At 37.0% G+C, this 25,261-nt stretch overlaps 1 protein-coding gene across 1 annotated transcript in view; it reads left to right on the top strand.

Annotated features, from left to right (window-relative positions):
• LOC140714122 (fibrillin-1-like) overlaps positions 1 to 25,261 on the top strand; it is a 410,633-nt gene that overhangs the window by 288,288 nt on the left and 97,084 nt on the right. Inside the window, exons 33-45 of the mRNA XM_073024910.1 lie at positions 556 to 678; positions 2,508 to 2,633; positions 2,860 to 2,982; positions 3,125 to 3,247; positions 6,101 to 6,262; positions 8,671 to 8,739; positions 8,825 to 8,950; positions 13,578 to 13,703; positions 13,829 to 13,987; positions 14,074 to 14,145; positions 19,319 to 19,444; positions 19,712 to 19,834; positions 21,349 to 21,474. Coding sequence (XP_072881011.1) covers positions 556 to 678; positions 2,508 to 2,633; positions 2,860 to 2,982; positions 3,125 to 3,247; positions 6,101 to 6,262; positions 8,671 to 8,739; positions 8,825 to 8,950; positions 13,578 to 13,703; positions 13,829 to 13,987; positions 14,074 to 14,145; positions 19,319 to 19,444; positions 19,712 to 19,834; positions 21,349 to 21,474 — 1,584 coding nt within the window. The remainder of the gene's footprint in view (positions 1 to 555; positions 679 to 2,507; positions 2,634 to 2,859; positions 2,983 to 3,124; positions 3,248 to 6,100; positions 6,263 to 8,670; positions 8,740 to 8,824; positions 8,951 to 13,577; positions 13,704 to 13,828; positions 13,988 to 14,073; positions 14,146 to 19,318; positions 19,445 to 19,711; positions 19,835 to 21,348; positions 21,475 to 25,261) is intronic.

The raw sequence follows: 25,261 nt of genomic DNA on the forward strand, positions 1-25,261 counted from the left end.
TTGAATATTACACGTGTGCCTGTATATACAAAAACCATTATACCACAACCTGATCAAAATAGTGAATATTACAAAAGTTGTCACAGATCACACAAAGTCAAGACTATAGTTTTCCTTTCAAATGTTTTAATTTTTTTCCTTATACAAACTTGAAATAATTGTCATTGAAAACTCCTGTACAGAGAGTGGTTAATATCTTGTTTTTTTAATAATATATAGAATTGTCAAGCAACATAGATAGGTTCATTTCTTAGTCAATGGTCCCAGATCATAACTGGTGTTAATTAGAAACGCATACAAAATTATCGACTGAATTTCAGTCTCAATTCTAAGTGAGATCATGTTTCTCCAAACATTAATTTTGTGGTTCTGTCCATAATGAGATTGAATATATGTGGACCGATATTACTACTGATCAGAAATCCCTAATGAGATTGAATATATGAGGATTGTTATCATTACTAATCAGAATGAACAGTCCATAGTAGTGGAATTTTGAGCTTTCATTTTTATGAATGACTTCTGCACTAATGGCATATTGTTTTATTTACAAAGATGTGGATGAGTGTTCAAATGGAACACACAAGTGCAGCCCAACTGCTGAATGCATGAACACTGAAGGGTCTTATAAATGTACATGTAAAGAGGGTTACAGCGGCGATGGTGTGTTTTGCACTGGTAAGTCCAAAGATAGAATTCTACTTCTGCTTTGAGGAAATCCTGCACTACTTCTTAGTTTATGACAATAATTAATTCTGTATGCTTATCCTTTGAAATGCTAGATAATAGCCTTATTTCCTTACATTCAACATTAAGAAGACAAATAGAAATCATTACAATATCCATAGTTCTATTTGACTTCCAGCTTTGGGCATTAATTAGTCTAAAGTTGTTCACCAGACTGAAGCTGAATAGTGATGTGAGGCCTGTTAAAGGAGGTTACTGCAGATGTAGTCAAAGTTACAAAAATAAATAAGCAAAAGGAGAGAAAATAAAGTGAGTAGTTAAAACATGCTTCATTATAATGGTAGAATTCTTTAGATAGGAGCATAAACACTAAATGCTGAAGCAATAAAACCACAGATTAGAGATGGTGGAGGAAGGACAGATGTGGCAGCTAAGTACTACAAATGTAAATTAGAACAGTTGTGGGGCTAAAGTTAGCATTCATAACAGTGATTGAGCAGCAAAATATATGCAATGTAGTTAAAATTTTGTATTAAGATGAGTTACAGTTTATAAAGATAGAATTCAGCAGGATAGCAACGTAAAGATTGGATGAGCCTAGAGTTAACAAGATTGTGAGTTACTAGTACTTTTAGCAAGCAGGTGACATTCTGATGGATATAATTTTTGATATCATAAAAAATAATAATATGGATTGAATTGCAGATCCAATTAATGTAGACAGACTTTCCCCAGAATTAATATTTGTCACTCATGGACAACACACCAAAATGGGCTATTTGCCAACCTCTTCTCTTCAAAAATATTATTACTTTGAATTTCATCTTTTAGCTTCTAGCACTAGAGAATAGTTACTCCTAAAACAACACACTCAAAATGGAGGAGCTCAGCAAGTCAGGCAGCATTTATGGAGCAAAATAAGCAATCCTTGTTTTGGGGTGAGATCCTTCATCAGGGGCTTCCTGAGTTCCTCCAGCCTTTTATATATGTTGATCAAGATTTTCAGCATTTGCAGAATCTCTTGAAGTCAATTCTAAAATGTGTACAGAAATCTTTAAACCACAATTTAAAAACACAGCTCAATATTACCTTTTCTAAAACTATCACTAATGCATTTCTTCAGTGAATTGCTAAGTCCTATAAGCTTGTAGGATTCACAAAGAATTTATAACATATAGGACATTTATCCCATCGTGTTTGCGCCAGACAGAAAAACGTTCTCAAAGTTAATTCCATTTTCTAGCCCTAAATCTTAGCCCAGCAATCATGGCTTTTCAAGAACATCCATATACTTTTTAAATGTTATGTGTTCCTGCCTCTACTTCCTTATTGGCTTAGGTCAAACCCTTTGCGTAATTAAGTGATCTAGATGGGAAATGTTAATGATGCTAAAAATGTTCTCACACTGTGGATGGGAAGGAGAAAACAGGACAGATATTTCAGCCCTGAATGAGTGCTTTCTAAACAGGTAAAAGACTCAGTGACTGAAATAAAAACAGAAAATGCCGAAGTCATAAGAGCTTCTGTAGTCATAGAACTTCTGTTGAGGAAACCAGGTGCATTGCTCTGGCATGTCAGTACATACAAGAAATCTGAATTACATCTATTGCAAACCCAAGAGGGTTCGCAATTTGTGATAAGTATACATGAGACTGAATAATAAGCAACTTATCTTAATGCATTTCCAAAAAATATTATTAGGTTCATTGTGCTAACCAATTTCCTTCTCTCCATACTGTCAGAATAAAATAAGTTCTTCAGGATTTGTTTGTACATACAGGAGTTAAGTGTTTTTCCTAATGTCTTTTCTTATATGACAGATATTGATGAATGTGCTGAAAATGTAAACTTTTGTGAGAATGGCCATTGCTTAAATGCACCTGGAGGTTACCGTTGTGAATGCGACATGGGCTTCACACCATCTCTAGATGGCAGAGCATGTCAAGGTATGCATCATCTTCCTGTCTATACCTATTACTTCCTTCACCTTTTTCAGTCACGTGGCCAGCTATAGCCATAGTGTTAATTCCTGTCTTTCAGAAATTAACTAGGTGTTTTGCATTGTATCCTGTATCTCAAAGAGTTTTAACTATGATATGTATAACTTAAATTTTAAACAATAAACAGTATAAATAGTTACTTTCAATGAATTTCTCGTGATCTTTATTGCAGATATTGATGAGTGCTCATTCTCTGACATTTGTGTGTTTGGAAGATGTCAGAATCTTCCAGGGCTCTTCCGATGCGAATGTGATTTGGGTTATGAGCTAGACAGGAGTGGAGGCAACTGCACAGGTAAAATGTTGCTTTCATTTGGTAAATGGTGTCATAATTATTTCTAAGATAATTGAACAGCAAAATGGCTAATAAATGTTTCAAGTGATACTTTGGACATAACCAGAAAAAAAAATCAGTTTTGTTTGGATATCTATTTCAGATGTAAATGAATGTGCGGATCCAGTTAATTGTATTAATGGAATTTGTGTTAACACCCCTGGAAGCTACGTCTGCAACTGTCCATCTGAATTTGAACTGAACCCAACTGGTGTCGGGTGTGTTGGTATGTATCAAGTTTTTTTATCAGTCATTTGCTTTGAAGGCAGCAATAGTTCAGCAGTATCCACAAAGTAATTACAATCAGAGAAAAACTGTACACTTATAAGGGAAGGGAAGTTATCAATGATTTAAAATACCCTATACTGTAGGTTGTTGGATGTGGGTTGAATTTTGTGTGTAGAATAGTATTGAAGCAACCCTGCAGAAAATTCTGTGCAGGGCATGTTCATATTTTTCCTGATTTTCCTGAATTTTGAATCAACACAGGCTCAGATAACTTTTTTTTCATTTACTTTTGGGATCTGGGGATCACTGCCAAAGATAAAATTTATGGCCTATCCTAAATTTCCTTGGAAATGTTGTACTATTGAATCATATTCTTGAACTCTTGAGGTTCTTCTGGTATAGGTGCTCCCACCAATACTTTTGGAAAGCATCTTGGTTTAAACTCAATAAAAATTAAGAGTATGTTTACAGGTTCAGGATGGTGTATGACTTAAAAGGGAACCTGTACATGATGATGTTCCCACACATCTACTGCCCTTGTCACTTTTGGTGATAGAGGTCATGAGTTTGAGAAGTGTTATCAGAGTGGCATAGCAAGTAGTAGCAATTGCATTTTGTTAACACTGTGTACCGTGGTGAATGGAATGAATGATAAGGGTGCTGGTTGGGGGTGCATCAAGTGGGTTATTTTGTCCTGGAGGTCGAGTTTTGTGAGTTTTGTTGGAGATTTGTTTATCCAAGCTAGTCAAAATTATCCCTTCCTGCTTCTGAATTGTGCCTTTCAGATTGTGGAAGGGCTTTCAGGTATCAGGAGATGAGTTAATTAATGCAGGGTACATCACTTCTAATTTACTTGCAAAGAGGACTAGTTGAAATTCATAATATTGAGTTGATGTTGGTCCATTGCCTCCTCTTGTGCACCTCTGCTCCATCCACCAAATGCAGAACTTCCCGTTGGTCCAACATTTTAATTTTTTAATTCAGATTTCCATTCCAATTCTGACATGTTGGTCCATGGCCTCCTCTTGTGCCACAGCAAGGCCACCCTCAGGATGGACGAGCAACATCTTATATTCCGTCTGGGTAGCGTCCAACCTGAATATTGATTTCTCCTTACAGTTAAAAAAAATTCCTCCCCCTCCCCTCTTCTATTACCCACACTGGTCTTGTAACTCTTCTCTACTTGCTCATCACCTGTCCTTGGTGCCCCTCCTCTTCCCATTTCTCCTGTGGTCCACTCTCCTCTCCTATCAGATTCCTTAATCTCCACCTCTTTAACTTTCCCACCCACCTGGCTTCAACTGTTACCTTTTAGCTGTTCTTCTTTCCCTCCCACCCTTTTATTCGGGTGTCTTTCCCCTTCCTTTCCAATCCCGACCTGAAATGTCAACTGTTCATTAATTTCCATGAATGTTGCCTGACCTGCTGAGTTCCTCCAGCATTTTGCTTTAGATTTCTAGCATCTGCAGAATTTCATGTTTATTATTGAATTCACTTACTTAAGGATGGCATACATGGGTCCAGTGCATTAGAATTTATATTGTCTTATTAGAACCCATTTCAAAGGTTTCAAAGGTACATTTAATGTCAGAGAAATGTATACAATATACATTCTGAAATACTTTTTCTTCACAACCATCCACGAAAACAGAGGAGTACCCCCAAAGAATGAATGACAGTTAAATGTTAGAACCCCAAAGTCCCCCCAGCTCCTCTTCCTCCTGTGCGTAAGCCGCAGCAAAGCAACGATCCCCCCTCCCCACCAGAAAAAAACGCATGAGCGCCCACCACTGAGCACTCAAGCGTGCAGAAAAGCAACAGCAAAGACACAGACTTGCAGTACCCCAAAGACTACTTGTACACCCAGTATTAGACATACCACTCTGTGTGTGTGTGTGTGTGTGTGTGTGTGTATGTATCTCTCTCTCTCTCTCTCCCCCCTCCCTCTCCCTCCCCCCCTTTTTTTCCCTTTCACAGCGAGAGGGGAGACATAGCAACTCACTGGTTTATGATGTTAAAAGTCCATCCTCTTCTTTTTTTTTATAAAATAAAGGTCCAAAGGTTCATTTTATTATCAAAGTATGTATGTAGAATACAACTCTGAGATTCAATCTCTCCAGTCTTCTCCAGATAGCCATAAAATACAGAAAGCTATAGAAGCAATTGAAAGAAAGGCATCAATCCCCTCCCCGTGAAAAGAAAAGAAACAAAAACTCGCAAACCCCAAACCCACCCCCACAACCCCTCCTTCGCATAAAACCTAACAGATCACCTACATGGAGAAATAAGGACATCAAATCCCAAACCCCCAGCCCCCTCCCTCACACAAAAACATAATATATCACGCACATAGAGAAACAGCAACAAGAACATCAAATTCCTAACCCCCTGAAAACTTAACAGATCACCCACATGGAGAAACAACACAAACATCAAACCCCAAACCCCAGCCCACCAATCATCAACAAGAAAGAATGGTTTAAAATTCACAAGATAAACTAATGTTGTTAATTATTTTGTCATTACGTTTCTAGGTATACATCTTTCCAGTCTCAATTTAGAGCTGAAATTAATATCCAATTACTATCATTCAATTTTCAGTTCTTCAGTTTAAGTAAAATGTTGCTCTCACTTAGATTTCCTTATAAAATTCTATAGAAACTATTTAGCCAGATTTTTCAGTTATGTAATATTTTCATAATGTAATAGTCATAGATTGTACTTATCTATGAAAATGTCTATTGGAAATTGTGCAGGATGTGTTTCAAAGACATTTTCTTTCTGAGAGCCAGATAATATTCTCAATAGCAAAGCAGGGGAATGTTTCATAGTGATGTGTTTTATAACATAGATCCTCGTTTGGGCAAGTGCTTCTTGGAGTACTTACTGCGTGGAGATAACACCCTTACTTGCAGTAATGAGATTGGAGTCGGAGTTTCAAGAGCATCTTGTTGCTGTTCTTTGGGCAGAGCCTGGGGCTTTCCATGTGAACTGTGTCCCTCTGTCAATTCATGTAAGTATTCAGTGTTTTGAGAATCTCCTTTGAGGTGAAATTAGTCTTACAAAATGATGTGATATTATAAATGTGAGATCAGTTTATTGATAAATAATTTATCTTTTAACCATTGTTTAAAATGTTCTTTTTAATATAGCTATTAAGTTACAAAATTAATTACTGTGTGATTGAGATACATAAAACAATTTCACTTCATTATAATCTCACTAAATAGTGTCAATCTTAAGGATCCTAGCATAAAGATAGTTCTTTTTCAATAGTATTGATGATATATTAATGAAGTATTTGATAGTTAGGAGGAAAGACATAGAGTGTAGGATAATACCGACAAGTTTGTAAGATGGGCAGTGCATTTGAAATTTAATCCTGCAAATGTGAGATCATGCACTTTGGAAGGGTTAATCAAAATAAAACACCCAACGAACAGTAGGGTCCCAGGTCGTTTGAGGAACAGCACAATTTCATTGTACCAGCCCCAGGATCCATGAACGTGACATCACAGGTGGATAGTGTGGTAAAGATGTTACACATGATACTTGCCTTCATTAGCCAGGACATAGAATATAAGAGTAAGATGGTTATGGGACAACTTTATGAAATATTGCTCAGGTCACATTTGCCTACTGAGCACAGGTCTGGTTGGCATTCTGTAGGAAAAGTGTGATTACACTGGATGAGTTTAGAGGAGATTCACCAGGATGGAATGTTCAGTTATGAGGAGAGACTGGATAGATTGTTTTTCATGGAGTGGAGGAGGTAGAAGGGGGAACCTGACAGAATACAAAATTATAAAGAGTATTGATACAGTCAATAGTAGGAAACTTTTCCCTATAGCAAAGGCATTTAAATCAAGATGTCATTGATTTATGCTAAGTAATAAGAGGTTTGAAAGGAATTAGAGTAAGAACTTTTACACTCAGAGAGGGTTAGAGTCTGAAGCACACAGGCAGATGTGCATGTCAGTCATGGTTGGCAGCTCAACTAGGAGAAGGAAAACACTGATCTCAAACTTGCACTGCCTTGCTGCTATACCCACTCACCACCTATTAGGTGGTGGAGGCAGGTTATTTTACAATGTTTAAGAAGTATCTAGACCAGCAGTTAGATAGCCAAGTGTGATTGGTACAGATAGTGGGCCAAGGGCATGTCACAGCCAGAAGGGAGTGGCGGGGGGGGGGGTGCAAGGGTAGTGGGGAGAAGCTCTCGTTACCTATTATTAAATGCACCCAATGGTATGCATCTCAAATACTCTCTGACAACTAAGTCCAGCTCCTGGCCTTCACGTATGGTTTAGCTACTAAGCCTGGCAGAGTAATTTTCAGTACCGGACAAGGGGCAAAGGCTGGTTACTGGTGACTTAAAACCAGTTGCTTCATGCAGATGGACTCGTCAGCCATGGTTGGCAGCAAATCTAGGAGAAAGAAAACAGTGATCTCAAACATGTGCTGCCACTCATGGGGAATGCTTTGGGAGTAAACCCTAAGGAAAAATATGGAGCATGAGTCCCTAAGAAAGTCCTATGTTGAGTTCAACACTGACTGATGATTCTTACAATGTAGTTGGTGCCAAACTTTATCTGTGTTTGTTGTTGCTTTGGATTCATCAGCTGTGTGGAGAGGGAGGTCCTGCTGCATGGGCAACAGCTTGCTGTCCATATCATATTTCCCTGGCTTGTGTATCGACTTAGGCAGCTAGTGCACAACATCCATGGTCAACCTAAACCAACGGAGGGCCACTATGCACCTGTAATCTGGGAAAAGATTAATTTTAATAATACCTTTAAACTCGATAATAAACTATGATGTACTGTATTGCAATGAAGTACTTTTTAAGCATATAATCATTGTTCAGATAAAGGAAGTATAGCAGCCAATTTTTATACAGAAAATTTCTACCATCACTGACAACAATTTGATAATGCCGGGATAACCTATTTCAGTGATTTTGAGTGAGGATATATTTCACTAGGACACCAGGGATAACTCCCTTGCTCTTCCCAGTAGAGTGGGTCTAACCAAAATGGGCCTCAATTTAATATTATTCATAGAAAGCACTCCAGTTCTAATAATCTCTCAGTATGGCATGGGAATGTCAAAATTGAACTTTGTGATCTGAAGTGACTTGGAGTTAATGTGCAAAATTAACAAATTGGACAAAAGGGCCATTTTCCAAGTATGACTCTGACAATGGAAGCAAAAACAAAATTGATTAACCTAGTAAAATTCAAGTTTCTCTGTGCTTGACACTATAGCTTAAAAGATAGAAAACCAGTGTTTGTATCACCATTCCACAAGTAGTATATATGATTTATTCAGTGTAAGGAAATTTGCTAACTTTAAACATGTAATATTTAAAATTGATATTTAGCTTATAAACAACAAACAAAACTACATTTTGTTTTGCAGCTGAATACAAAACTCTTTGTCCTGGAGGAGAAGGTTTTCGACCCAACCCCATCACAGTTATATTGGAGGGTAATTTCTTCTGACTTTTTAAAATTAGATTTTGAATGTTACACCATGTGAACAATATATAATTTTATGTTACTGCTTTTAACAGATATTGATGAATGTAAAGAATTACCTGGACTCTGTCAAGAAGGGACATGTGTCAACACGTTTGGGAGTTTCCAGTGTGAATGTCCACGTGGTTTCTATTTGAATGAAGAAACCAGAGTATGTGAAGGTATATTTACTGAAGTATTGTCATTCTTATAGCTTTAATATTTTTCTTTTGATTTGTTTTTGTATTTGTGCAAGATAAGAAACTTTACGCTGCTTACTTCAGAAATAGAATAGGTTATCAAACAGGATCTGAAGACAAGGAGGACTTGCAACAGTAGGTAGGAAACAAATAATATTCAGAGTAATCAGAGTTCAGGCATTGAAACTAGACTTCTTCAGGGTTAGGAGATAAATATAAGATTTTATAGATCATACTAACATTGTGCTTGAGTAACTACCGGCAGTGTCACTAGTGATTAGGAGCATTTGTTCCGCTGTATTGTATACATGATCTCAGCTGTGCAGCTGCAGGAAAATGTTGAATAGCGCTCATAAGGGAATTCCTACTATCTAATACTACCACAACTTGGTATAATGAAATTAGTGAGTCATAATATCTCATCAGTAGAGTGAGATAAGCTTTCATGTTGTTCTTATTGGTCAGATGAAAAAGATGTATGCTGGAGTTAAATGAACTATTGTTATCAAAAAAATGAAAGCTAGATAAGGTTATTTAGAATATTGTACCAAATCCTGGATTATTTTAAGAAGATGCATATTTGTTTTGTATAGTTTGCAAATTGCAATTGCTTTAATGGTGAATTTTATTTAAATGGCTGGAATGCTGGAGAGACTACAGTATTTAATATTACCTATCCAGTTTCTACCTATCCTAAAAGTGTAATGCTGGTATCACATTTTCACTTCCAAATTATATATAATGTCCATTTGTTTTGCAGTTAAGAGAATATCACAATTTATGAATTACCATGTATAACAAGTGCAGTTAGACCTTTTGAGGACACATGAATTAGTTTGTAAATTCAATGCAGATTTATGCATCTCAGAATATAAAAATGAATCACAGGTGACTATAAATTCAAAGCAAATTTACTGTTATGAGAGTCTGATGAGGCAGAGTACATATACCAAAGATGTCAATTTCAAATAGTTTGCCATCTAAAAGCTTATCAAAAATTATTTCTGCTGTATTTACAAAGGTCAGTACACACTGTAATTACTTTTCCCATTGACTTCCAGCAAGACAAGCCTTCTGCAGATGGTTAACATTCCCAATGCATGCTTGGCTTATATTCGTGTCACAGCCATAATGCAGAAAAACAACCAGAATTTACCCTAAATTTTCAGTTTTACTGTGCAAGAGGAAAAGGATTACATTGTCCTGACAGGTGTAATCATGCCATGTTCGTTATGAGTAATTGATATAGCACTGAAAATAGAATTTCCGATATTGTAGTTTATATATTATATATTTACATAGAACATAGAAACCTACAGCCCATTACAGGCCCTTCAGCCCACAATGATGAGCTGACCATATAACCTACTCTAGAAATTGCCAAGAATTACCCTACCGCATTGCCATCTATTTTTCTAAGCTCCATGTACCTATCTAAGAGTCTCTTAAAAGACCCTATTGTATCCGCCTCTATTCTTAAGATAGAAGTTACACGTTCTAACTATGCATTAAAATCCATAATTCTACTGGACTTTTGTATTTTACTCATTAGTTTTCTATACTGTTAAAAAAAAGGAAGCATTTCCTTCCTTATTGCAACTCCTCTTCATTTCCACCACTGTCGTCAGCAGTGCATTCCACACACCCACCACTCTCTGTGTTAAAAATTTTCCCTGACATCCCTTCTGTACCTGCTTCCAAGCACCTTAAAATTATGCCCCCTCGTGTTAGCTTTTTCAACCCTGGGAAAAAGCCTCTGGCTAGCCACACGATCAATGCCTTTCGTCATCTTACACACCTCTACCAGCTCACCTCTCATCCTCTGTTGCTCCAAGGAGAAAAGGCCAAGTTCACTCAACCTATTCTCATAAGGCATGCTTTCCAATCTAGGCAACATCCTTGCAAATGTCCTCTGCACTCTTTCTATATTATCCACATCCTTCCTGTAGTGAGGTGACCAGAACTGAATACAGTACTCCAAGTGGCTCTTGAACCCAATCCCACAGTTGATGAAGGCCAAAACACCTTCTTAACAAAACTGTCAACCTACGTACCATACACCTTCTTAACAAAACTATCAACCTGCGTAGCAGCTTTGAGTGTCTGATAGACACAGAGCCCAAGATCTCTCTGATCCTCCACATAAGCCTACACATATACACACACAAATATACACTAACCTATACACATGTAAATGCACATGCATATATATGCGTACACATTTATACATACACACACACACACATGCATATAAATACACATAAACAGATACAAATATATATGCATATATCTTCTAATCGGCTGTCCATCGATTTTCGATGATAACTGAGGCCTGGACAGGTTGTACGGAAGACCTACAGTTACCCATGCTGCAAGTTTCCCCTCTCCACGTCACCAATGTTGTCCAAGGGAAGGGCATTAGGACCCATACAGCTTGGCACTAGTGTCGTCGCAGAGCAATGTGTGTTTAAGTGCCTTTCTCAAGGAAACAACACGCTGCCTCAGCTAAGGCTCGAACTAGTGACCTTCAGATAACTAGACCAATACCTTAACCACTTGGCCACGCGCGACGCATGTATGTATACATATTTATACACAAACACTTATGCATGCACATATATATACTCATATGTGCATGTAAACGCACATATATACACACGTACACATATATGCACATACACACACATATATACACACGTACACATATACGCACATACACACACAACATACATATTTACACACACATACATACACATATACACAAACACATATATACATATACATGCACATATTCACACACATACACATTGACAGATTTATGTATATATATATATATATATATATATATATATGTGTGTGTGTGTGTGTGTGTACTGACATATATACAACCCAAAGATACAAAGGCATACACATACATATACACTCAGTCACATACATATACATTGATTGTGTGGATAGTCAGAGGCTTTTTCCCAGAGCTGAAATGGTTGCCACAAGAGGATACAGGTTTAAGGTGCTGGGGAGTAGGTACAGAGGTGATGTCAGGGGTAAGTTTTTTACTCAGAGAGTGGTGAGTGCGTGGAATGGGCTGCCAGCAACGGTGGTTGAGGCGGATATGATAGGGTCTTTTAAGAGCTTTTTGGATAGGTACATGGAGCTTAGAAAAATAGAGGGCTATAGGTAAGCCTAATAATTTCTAAGGTAAGGGACATGTTCGGCACAACTTTGTGGGCCGAAGGGCCTGTATTGTGCTGTAGGTTTTCTATGTTTCTATGCATACAAATATATATATGCACAGAAATATACTTTAGATTTTTTTTGCCGCTGTGGTCAGGATGAGTAAAGAGCTCCATCTGTTGCATCCCCATCTGATGATCCACGTTTTTAATTCCAACACTGGCTTCCTTCATTTGATCACAAAATATTTTTTTTACTAAGTATTATTAAGGTTGAAAATCTCAGAGTAAATTAATTATAAGGAGTTTGTACATCCTCACCATGGGATACATGGGTTTTCTTCAGGTGTTCCGGTTTCTTCCCACAATACAAAGGCATTCCAGTTAGTAAGTTAATTGGCCATTGTAAATTGTCCCATAATTAGTCTAGGGTTAAATTCAGGGTTGCTGGGCAGCACGGCTCGAAAGGTCAGAAAGGCCTATTCCACACAGTATCTCTAAATAAATAAAAGAAACAACTGGCTAAGAGAATACACGAGCCTGCCTGGCAGTTGTACATACAACAAATTTGGAGTCAGGTGTTTGATGTTATTATTGTACAAATTTACAATATGAACCAGCAGTAGGGAAGGCTTCAACACTGAAAACAGCAACCTGTATCTCAGTATCAATTTTATCAATAGCAATAATATCAATATTCCTCCTACAAATTGTTTATATGAGAAATAAGAACTTTAACCAATGTGAAACAGAAGTTTTATTTGTACTTGTTTAATTATTCTTGGCATTTTAGACCATAAGACATAGGAGCAAAATTAGGCCTTCTGCCCATCAAGTCTGCTTCACTATTCGATCACAACCCCATTCTACAGTCATCTCCCTATAATATTTGATGTCCTTACTAATCAAGAACCAATCAACTTCTGCTTTAAATAAACCCAATGTCTTGGCCTCTGCCACCCTGTAGCTAAAGAAATTTATCCTTACCTCTGTTCTAAAGAGACATCTTTATATTCAGAAGCTGTCCCCCTCTGGCCTTAGACCTCCACTTTAAGAAACATTTTCTCCATGTCAACTCTATCTAGGCCTTTCAATATTCTGAAGATTTCTGTAAGATTCCCCCCCCCCCCCCCCCCAATTCTTATAAACTCCAGCAAGTACAGGACCAGAACAAGTAAAGCTCCTTGTGCTTTAACCCTTTCATTCCAAGGATCATTCTTTTGAACCTCCTCTGGACTCCCTCCAATGCCAGTACGTTCTTTCTTAGATAAGGGGCTCAAAATCGATCACTTTATACGAATTATTTTCTGTGATCTTAAACATAACATGATAAAATTAAGAAAATATTTAATATTGATCTCAATTTACTTTCCATATAAGAGAACTAATATTGTTTCATTATCCAAGACATTTGTTCATTTGCATTTTTCCAGACATTGATGAATGCATTAGTTCACCTGGTATTTGTGGTCCCGGTACGTGTTTCAACACATTAGGAAATTATACCTGCATCTGTCCACCAGATTACATGCAAGTTAACGGAGGAAACAACTGTATGGGTAAGCATCTATCAAGTACTGTGTAGACAAGTAAGAAGCAACATTCTGTGTTAATAGCAAAGTTTAGCCATATTTAGTAGTAATCCTTCATATTTAGTGATAGGTTTTAACCTTTCAATCTGCAGACATGAGAAAAAGCTTTTGCTTCAAAAATTTCTACAGTGAAAATGGCACTTGTGATGGTGAACTAGCCTTCAACATGTCAAAGAAACTGTGCTGTTGTTCATACAACATCGGAAAAGCCTGGAACAGACCTTGCGAACAATGTCCTCTTCCAGTCACAAGTAATTTTTTTCTCTATCAGTTCAAAAATTTAGAATCAACTTTATATTGTTTATTGCATTGACATTTACGCTGAATCATATTTCAGATGAATATATTACTCTTTGTGGGAGTCAGAGACCTGGCTATATTATTGACATTACAACAGGACAGCCAGTTGGTAAGATATCATTTTATGTTTAAACATCAAGTTTTTGCATGATAATTACTCTTGAATAATATAATGATTTATAAGACAGTTATGTTTGTAGGAAAAAAGCTAATGTATTTACTCTTGGCTCTGGAATTGCAGTTAAGGAGAGTATTACAAGTGGAGGCCCTGCATTATGGAGTTGGATTTAATGATTTAGCATTCTGATATTGTATGTTTTGAACTACAGAAAGGCATGCTTCAGAAATTTATGCTTCTTAGGTAGTATTACACTGACCTACACAGCCAAATAATTGATAATGCATCCTATTATGTAAATAATTATGCTAATTTTTAGGATGCTATTCCAGTTGTTAGTTATCAAGTTGTGCCAATAATTTTATTCAAATGGGGCCATATCTTACAGAGTGTTGTGCTTCTGATTTTGTTATCATGTGATAAACTGAACAGATTCCTCTTGTCCTGAAATTTGTAGTTTTGTGGCAGCAGTCAATGCAGGCATAAAAATTATTACAAGTTACAAAAATAAATAATGCAAAAAATAACTAACAAGGTTAGTGTTCATGGGTTCATGGACCATTCAGAAATCTAAGGGTGGTAGGGGAGAAGCTATTGTTAAAATTTTGAGTGTGGGTCTTCAGGCTCCTGTACCTCCTTGCTGATTGTAGTAATGCAAGGAGGATATGTCCCAGATGGTGAAAGTCTTTAATGATGGATGCCATCTTCTTGGGGTACCACCTTTTGAAGATATCCTCGATGGTGGGGAGGGTTGTGCCCGTGATGAAATCCTTGCGATCCTGCACATTGCTGCCTCCAAACCAGGCAGTGATGCAACCAGTCAGAATGCTCTCCACGATACATTTTAAGAAACTTGGTATATTCTTCGATGACATACCAAATCTCCTAATGAAGTAAAGCTGCTCATGTGCCTCCTTCATGATTGAAACAATGTGCTGGACTTAGGATAGATCCTCTGAGGTGTTTGGGCCCAAGAACTTGAAGCTGCTCACCCATTCCACTGCTGAGCCCTCAATATTCTCCTGACTTCACTTTCTGAAGTCCACAATCAGTTCCTTATTCTTAGTGATGTTGAGTGAGAGGTTGTTGTGACAACACTCAATCTATCTCACTAGCCTTCACATCACTGTCTGAGATTCTGCCATCTCTAGGCTAAAGAGAGGAAATAGTAGGATTTTCACTCCTGCTTGTTGCTTTGCAATCACTAATGGAAGATTAAATGTGGGTTGTGTTTAGCTCTGTTAGAATAACTAGCTGGTACTTATTGATAGAACTCAAAAGAGGCATAATGAACACAGAATATTAGAATATCACTGTGATGCTCAAGATGATACTGTTGGGAGTGGACTATATGTCCATTGGAACATGATTCACCATTCAATAAAATCATAACTATTCTGCTTCAAATCCACTCCTCTCTGATCCCTGATAGGTAGATCCAGGTAAATTTACATGTGGGGTTGAGAAGGCTGAAGTGTTTTTATTTCAATGTAAGGATTATTACAGGTGAGGCAGTTAAACTTAAGGCTTGGATTAGTACATTGAACTAAATGTTGCAGCCATAACAGAGACATGGCTGAGAGAAGGTCAAGAATGACAAGAGATAAGAGCCCATGGTATTATAAGAAAGATACTAACATGGACAGAAGATTGGCTGACTGGCAGGAGGCAAAGAGTGGGAATAAAGAGGGCCTTTTGCAGTTTGCTGCTGGTATGGTAACTAGTGCAGTCCCACAGGGGTCGATATGGAGTCTGCTTTTTACATTATATGTTAATGATTTGTGTAATGGAATTGTTGGCTTTGTGGCGAAGTTTGCAAACAATATGAAGAAAGGTGGACAGGCATGTAGTGTTGAAGGAGAGAGTCTGAAGAAGGACTTAAACAGATTAGGAAAATGGGAAAAGAATTGGCAGATGGAATATAGTGTATAGTCATAGACTATTTCCTATATGGGGAGAAAATTCAGAAATTCAAGAGCAAAGGAACTTGAGAATTCTCTTGTAGGATTCCCTAAAGGTTAACTAGCAGGTTGAGTCAGTGGTAAGAAAGGAAAATGCAATATTAACACTTGTTTCAAGAGGGCTAAAGTATAAAAACAAGGATGTGATGCTGAGGCTTTATAAGGGATTGGCCTGACTGCACTTGAGTATTGTGAGCAATTTTGGGCCCCTTATCTAAGAAAGGATGTGCTGACATTGAGATGGTCCAGAAGAGGTTCACAAGAATGATTCTAGGAATGAAAGCGTTAATGTATGAAGAGATTACGATCAAACTGGATCAGTAGTAGCTGGAGTTTAGAAGAATGGGGGGGGGGGGATCTTATTGAAACCTATTGAATATTGAAAGACCTAGATAGAGTGAATGTGGAGAGGATGTTTCCTATAGTGGAGGAGTCTAGGGCCAGAGGGTACAGCCTCAGGACAGAAGATGAGGAGGAATTTCTTTAACCAGAGAGTAATAATCAGTGAAATACATTGCCACAGACAGCTGTGGAGACCAAGTGATTGAGTATATTTAAAATGAAGGTTGGTAAGTTCTTCATCAGTAAGAGCATTAAAGGGGAGAAGACTGGAGAATGAGCTGAGGGGTATAATAAATGAGCCATAATGGAATAGTGGAGCAAACTCAATGGGCTAAATGGCCTTATTCTGCACTTATGTCTTATGATCTTATAGTCTTATGGCTGTAAAAGCAACAGGGTAGATATAGTGAGTACTTTAATTACTCCAGTATTCACTGGACTCCCTTATGGCAAAAGAATTTCAGGATGTATATTGTATACATTTCTCTGACATTAAAGGTGCCTATTGAACCTATTGAAAGGTTAAATGGGCTTTGTACAGTGGACCTCATAACTCACAAATTTTTTAAGGAGGTGACAAAGATGATTAATGAGGGTAGGGCACTGGAAGTTGTATACATGGACTTAAGCAAAGCTTTCCACAAGATGGACAAATTCAGGCTCATGGGATCCATGGAACTTAGCAGATTGGATTCAAAATTGACTTGGAAGTGGAACTATTAGCCTAGAAGACAAAGTGTAGTGATGGATAACTATTCCAACTGGAGGTCTGTTTCTAGTGGTGTTCTACAACGGTTGGTGCAAGGACTTTTGTTGTATATATCAACAGGATATAGACCAGTAGATAAAGTGGGCAGAGAAATGGCAGATGGAATTTAATCCAGACAACTGTGAGGTGTTAACCTTTGGAAAGTCAAATGTAAGATGAAAGTATGCAGCAAAGTACAAAGCTTTTGGTATAAGGTACCAGTGTTTTTGCTGTAGGTGCACTTTCCCAGTTCAAAGAGCCTGGACCCTTCTTCAGTGAAATGAAGCAAGGTTACTGGGTCAAAGAAACATTGATGTATAGATGGATTTTGGAGATGGACTATAGCTCTCTCTCAGAGAGGGAAGTAAATAGGGTAGCAAAGAACACTTTCCCTTTTGTCAAGTTGTGGAGTATAAAAGTTGAGCAGTCATATTGTAGCTGGATAATACCTTGGTTAGACCATATTTGGCATATTGTGTGCAGTTCTGGTTACCACGTTACAGGAAGAATGTGGAGACTTTGGGGAGCGTGCTCTCACCAGGCTGTAACTGAATTAGAAAACATTATCTATAAGAAAGAGTAGGGCAAACTTAGATTGTTTTCATAAACAGAGGAGATTCTGCAGGTGCTGAAAATCTTAAGCACAAAAATGATGTTTCAGGCTGAGACTCATGCCGCCAGACTTGCTGAATTCCTTCAGCATTTTATGTGTGTTAGATTATTTTTTTTCTGGAGCTTTGGAGGCTGACGGGTGATCTGATAGACGTTTATAAAATTCTGAGAGATTCTGAGAAATTTTAAGTTCCTGGGTGTTAATATCTCTCGGGACCTAACTTAGTCCCAGCATATCGATGCAGCTATAAAGAAGGCAAAATAACAACTTTATTTCATAAGGAGTTTCATAAGGAGATTTGGAATGACACCTAAAACACTCCAAATATCTACAGATGTACCACGGAGAGCATTTTGACTAGCTGCATCACTGTCTAGAATCAGAAGGATACTGCACCATATCAAAGTAAACTGCAGAGTAGCAAAATTAGTCAGCTCCATCATGAGTACTAGCCTCCTTAGTATCCAAAACATCTTCAAGGAGCAGTGCCTCAGAAGAGCAGGCACTAACATCAAGGACTCCCACCACCTAGGACATGCCCTCTTTTCATTGTTATCAGGAAGAATGTAAAGAATCCTGAAGGCACACACTCTGCAACTCAGAAACAGCTTCTTTCCCTCTGCTATCTGATTTCTGAATGGATATTGAACCCATGAACACTACCTTATTTACGTTTTTGCACTGCTTATTTAATTTAGCTATTTGATATATATATACACACACACACACACACATACATACACTTACTATAATTCACTTTTTTTCCTCATCATGCACTGCATCGTACTGCTGCCGCAAAGTTAACAAATTTCACGACATATGTTGGTGATATTAAACCTGATTCTGATTCATTGTGTGAGAAGTGAAGATAAAAGGAAAATCAATGAAAAATGGATAATACTAGACACACATAGCAGGCCAGGGTGCAACTGTGGGAAGAGAATCAGAATTAACATTTTAGGTCACTCAAGAACATTTACTCTGTATCTCTGACAACAGATGCTGACTAACTTTCTGGATGTTTCCAGCATTTTCTGTTTTTATACTCATAACAGTGGGGCTAAAAGTCAGTTAATTAAGTTTTCACTTGAAAAATACCTGCATGGCTTTCCAGAAGTTGCCCTAAACTCTAGAAAGCTAAGTAAAAGAAAACAATTTTAGAAACATATGGAACTTACTCCCTCCTTTAGCTCTGACAATGTTTCTAAAATGTTTTGTTTAATGTACAAATGAAAGTTTCAGTACTAAAACTAACTCTACATTTGCTTTTAAAGTTCCTTGTATCTTTAGCCCATATCCTTGAGGAAACACAAGTGTCTTATCAGGAATATTTAATGTTAATGACAACACACATTTTAAATAATCAAAGGTTTATGCACTTTTATTGAAAGTATTTCCATGAATATGAAACTGGCTTCTTCATACTCTTTCTGAATGCAGAAAAATATACCTCTACATAGTTGGTCCACAAAGTTAACATGCAGATATGCTTTTATGCAGACATTGATGAATGTCGAATGATTCCTGGTATTTGTGCTAATGGTGTCTGCATAAACCAGCTTGGAAGCTTCCGTTGTGAATGTCCTATGGGATTTCAATTTAATGATCAACTGATTAGCTGTGAAGGTAAGAAAGAAATGCTTCTGATTTGGAAAGTCATCTGTTACAATAGCTTTCTGTAGTTTATTTATAAGTACATTAAATAGTCTTCTCTAGTTTACTCACTTTACTAAATTTCTTCATTCCTAGTATTATTCCAGTAAAGTTCAGTTGCCCCATCTTTGAATCATTTATCTCAAATGCTTTAAAGTATTATTCTTCAAAACTGATTTGGAAAATATCTATTTCAACTATTATGTCAAAGTTTTATTAAATAGCACTTTGTTTACTCAGATATGGATGAATGTCAGAATGGGCCACTGTGTCAACAGAATGCTGACTGTATTAATACACCGGGCAGCTATCGCTGTGAATGTTCGCGAGGTTACCGACTCACTTCATCAGGGCATTGTAAGGGTAAGTAATCAGTGCTGAAATCTAAATAAAGCTGTGTTTTTTCAAGTAGACAATTGCTTTCTTGCTATCAGATTGATTTCCTTTTTTTTCCCCCTGAGTGAAAAGTCAGGGTTTCAAAAATATATTTTGAACCCTGTGACATATGTAGATTAATTGTTATGTTAGCCTTATCATAAAAACCTGAATTATGGTTTTGAAGCAAAATAAACAAAAGCACAAGATGTTTACATGTGAATTACAATAACACATTCTGAATTAAAAGGAAGTACTAATTTCCTGTCATTATTTTCATTTCTGCATGTTGCTGAGGGGAAATAGGTTTTTGGTAATTGAAGAATATTAGTAGGAAGGTCAGAATGTTTCAAATGAGAACATTAAAATGTTCCAAAATAATACAAGGGAAAATGATTAACACATTAAAAGCCTACTGAAGTATTAGTTGTGCCAAGTATACACAATAAAGAATTTTCTGTAGAATAGCTCAGGATTTGTATAATAAAAAAGTAAATATCCTTCCAGTATTTCAGTTGATTAGTTTGGGGAAACAGAAATCAGTGCCTCTTGTATTGGTTTTCAGGAGAGATGTTCATAGGTCATATAAAGAGACAATCATGGATTTGAAAAGAGATGTTTATTAATTGATTAATTTTCATCCATGTTGGGAATTACTTTTCCCTTCATCACAAGTGCTACAATAAGTAGAATCTATATTATTTACAAACCTCCAAAACATTAAAACGTTGCTCTTACAATCTATTTGCTCCTACAATCCATTTGCTCCACTTGCTTTAAACTATTGAACAGGGTATTTCTATAGATTTAAGTTTACATTTATTATTTAAGGTAACATACTTTGAATTTGTCTTAATCTAGTAACACATCAGCAATGAGCTAGCTAACTAAGCTTTGTTATTTTGAATTGTTTCAAAACTGAATATTGCATGTGTATAATTTTGGAATAAATCTAAAAGCTTAACTTGTTTTTTCTTTCCACAAATGCTGCTTGACTTGCTGAGGGTTTCTGGCATATTCTATTAATATTTCAGATTCACATCTTCTGCATTTTCATGGTTTGCATAATTTTCAGGATATTTCTGTATTCACTACACATTTAGTTTGGAAATATACACAAGTTAATGATTTCACAGTAAGCAAAACTGGATAATTTTCCTGTTTCTATGCTAATGGCAATAAATCACAATGATCCTATCTCCTTTGTGTACCATTAATTATAGTCTATGTGTAATGTACAATAAAACAGAAAATATTGGAAATAAGGTCAATCAAAATATGAAAAGAACAAAGCTACTTAATATTGGAAGCAAAATTTTTGAGTAAAATTGTTTTCCATTTAATATGTTACTCACTGTCCACTTTTCAGATATTGACTGGTCTATTTATAGTTCTTATTTCAGATATTTGGTAATTAAAATCTTTCACTTCAGTGTTCTGAATTAGGTTACTTGCTGTAAGTTTGGTACCTTTTAGAAATTTCCTTCCTTTTGCCCACACAGATCGTAATGAATGTTTTGATATCCCTAATGTTTGTAGTCATGGTGAGTGCTATGACACAGTTGGAAGTTACTATTGCGTCTGCCATAATGGCTTCAAAGCAACTCCTGATAACACAATGTGCCTGGGTAAGTAAACTGTTGACAGAATGCGAATACATAGCAAGAACCTGCAGTGAATATTTTTATTTCCATTAAATTCTAATTAATTATATTTAATTCACATGTAAAATCAATTAGATAAATGGGTGAAATCTGCCACATTTCAGTTTATGTTTTATCCAGTTTTTTTGATTGATTTCCACTGACCAGTTAATTACCTCAGTTACTGAGTGGTTCATGCATTTCTTAATTTTTGCATTCTTGGTGGAACTATCTGTCTGTATTAAATGATGAAGGGTCCAGTATAAGTTTTGTTTCTAACTGAACAGATTGAATGTCTGAGTATTTTTAGAGATACTGCACAGAACAGACGACACCTCCCAGAAACCCACCTATTTAACACTAACCTAATCACAGGATGATTTAAATGCCCAATTAACCTACTATTCAGTATGTCTTTGGACTGTGGGAGGAGACTAGAGTACCCGGAGGAAACCCATTGGTCATGGAGAGAACAAACAAATTCCTTGCCTATGGTGCCAGAATTGAACTCTGATATCTGATGCTTCAAGCTGTAATAGAGTAGCAGCTGGCATTCTTATGGGCAACCTTAATATTTACATCTAAACCAGGAAATGTCTTTTCAACTCTTCCTACACAATCTTTTTATTACCTTCTGCAACAGTATTTAAAATTGGAATATCACACAAGTCATCACTTTGCTGCTCTGATTTCCTACCCCCACACGTATTATATCAGACAAAAGATATCACCTGACCGTGTTTTACTTTAGTTACTTTTGTTAGGGAGATGCATAAAGAAAATATTACAAATTTCTGATAGTACACCTTTAATTGGCCACAATTCTTTCAATTTAATTATTATCTATTTGAAGCTACAGATGTGTAATTACCTATCCCCTTTGGTAAGCTCAACAGGATTCTCAATATGGTCAAGCCACTTTCACATTAGTTAAATGAAGTTGGTCTTAAAAATGAGGGAGACCTCAATTTTCTAATAGTGCACATCCAACTAATCATCAATTAGATATGGAGCTATAGAATACTACAGCACAGAAACAAGCCTTTCAGTCCATCTAGCCTGGTCATCTACCTGTACCTGGATTATAACCTTCCATACCTCTCTCTTCTATGTAGCTATCCAAACTTCTCTTAAATAATAGAACCAGCATCTACCATTTCTGATAGCATTTCATTCCATGCTCACACCACTCTCTGAGTGATGAAGTACCCCCTAAGATTCCCTTTCACCCTAAATCTATGACCTCTAGTTCTAGTATTATCAAATGTGAGGAGAAAATCCTCCATGTATTCACTTTTTCTATACCCTTCATAACTGTGTAAACCTCTATAAGATCTTCCCCAATTCTCCTGTGCTTCAGTGAATAAGTCCTAACTATTCAACCATTCCCTATAACTCAGGTCCCCATGTCCAGCAACATCCTTGTAAATTTTCTCTACACTCTTTCAAGCTTATTAGTATCTCTCCTATAGTAGGTAACCAGAACTGCATACTATCCTCCAAATTTAGCTTCACCAACCTCTTATACAACTTCAGCATTATATCCCAACTTGTATACTTGGTGCCCTGATTTATTTGAAGGTCAATATGCCAAGATCTCTATTTCCAACCCTATCTACCCATGATCCTGTGTGTTCCCAGGTCCTTTTGTTTCACCACACACCTCAGTGGTCTGACATTCACTGTGTAAGTCTTACCCATGTTTGTCCTTCCAAAGGGCAACACTTCATACTTGTCTGCTTTAAATTCCATCTGCCATATTTCATCTCATTTTCACAGCTGGTCCAGATCACTTTGCAACCTTTGATAGCCTTCTTCACTGTCTATACACTCCCACTCTTGGTGTCATCCGTAAATTTGCTGATCCAGTTTACAACACTATCATCCAGATGTTGATATAGATGACAGACAACAAAAGACCCAGCACCAACCCTTGCAGCACACCACCAGTCATAGGCCTCCAGTCAAAGAGACACCACCTACCACCATTCTCTGGATTCCTATGCAAAGCCAATGTTGAATTCAATTGACTACTTCTTCCTGACTGCCAAGTGACATAATCTTCAGGACCATCCTCCCATCAGAGAGGGCCTTGGTGAAGTCCATATGTACAACGTCCACAAACTTCTCATCAAAAAACTCTATAATATTGGTTAGACATGACCTGCCATTCAAAAGCCATGTTGACTATTGCTAATCAGGCCCTGTCTATCCAAATAATTCAGTAACATATCCCTTAGAATACCTTCCAATAATTTACCCATGACTAACATAACTTCCCAGCTTATTCTTAGAGCCTTTCTTAAACAACAGGATAACATTAGCTATCTGGAGCCTCACCCATGGTTAAGTATGGCTTAAATATCTCTGCCAGGACCCTGCAATTTCTGCACTAGCCTCCCACAAGGCTCAAGGTGCCCTTGTCAGACTTTGGGACTAATCCACCCTAAATCGCCTTAAGACGGCAAACTCCTGCTCTTCTGTAAACCATATACAGTTCATGAGTTTAAGATCTCCCCCATCTCCTTCAACTCCAATCATAGATGACCATGCTGATCTTCAAGAGAATGAATTTTGTCCCTTGCTACTCTTTTGCACTTAATATAACTATAGAAGCTCTTTCTCTTATCTGCTAGAGCAACATCATATCTTTATTTAGCCCTCCTGATTTCTCTCTCATGAGGAAATCTATTCCTTGTTGGAGTTTTTAATATCTTAAAGAAAGAAATTCCGACTGGAAGAAGTTTTGGAGGTATATTGCCCCACTTCCTCACCTTCTCATTTGCATTAACCCCAATTATATGAAAATATCTCAGGTTCCATTTTCACAGTGATGAATCTCAGTTGCAGCTTTCTACTTTCTTTTTTGACCCACACTATCTCTGATTTTAATACTGCCTGTCCAACATGTTTCTTCATCCCATTTTGTAGCATTTATCAACGTGACTTCTTCCAAAGCTCTGATACCTGTATCCTAGTTGCACTGTTCATTATTATTCTCTGTTCTTTGATACACATTGGCTTCTGAACTCAGTGCCTCAATTTTTAAAATACTCACCCTTTCGAGTCCCTCAGGGTATTCATCCAACTGTACCCCTGCTCTTCTTGCAGCCCTCTGAGATCTCCACCCTCCTGTATTTTACTTTAACTGTTCTACTATAGACAGTTTTTTTCTCAGCAGTTTAAGCAAGAAGCTAATGAATTCAGCTTTACTTCCCCATTGTCTTTCTTGAGATATAAATAATTGCTAAATAATAGTATTTACCAAACTTTGAGTTAACTGTTTAATATTTCCCTATGTCAACTTTTGTTTGATAATGTTCCTGTGAAAGATGATTTGTAAATACAAGTTGCTGGTGTAGGAAGTCACCTGGTAGTACTGAGATCAGTCGTTCTTTATCATATTCTGTTTAGTACTAGTCACACTACCCTACTATAAAATGCATTTCTGAAATATCTCCTTTTTGGAGAAGAAAATTAAAAAAAGGAAATCTGGTTCATAATTGTTATTGCCAATTAAGTTCACAAAGAAAATTATGATTCAGTGTTGCGTAGTAGATAAAATTTTTAACTTTTGAGAATTACAGTGTGGTTGTAAGCAGAGTACAGTTTTCTACTCTATAAATGCATGATTGCATTTTTCCACTAATTAATGGATGGTTGATGTTGGTGTAACAGCATAGGTATTAATACACATTCCCGAATTTCTGATCATTGCTATAGAGATTCTAGAAAAGGAGGAAAAGCCACTGACTCTTATATAACTTCTACC

The sequence above is a fragment of the Hemitrygon akajei genome, chromosome 21, assembly GCF_048418815.1.
Source record: "Hemitrygon akajei chromosome 21, sHemAka1.3, whole genome shotgun sequence".
NCBI classification, from domain to species: Eukaryota; Metazoa; Chordata; class Chondrichthyes; order Myliobatiformes; family Dasyatidae; genus Hemitrygon; species Hemitrygon akajei.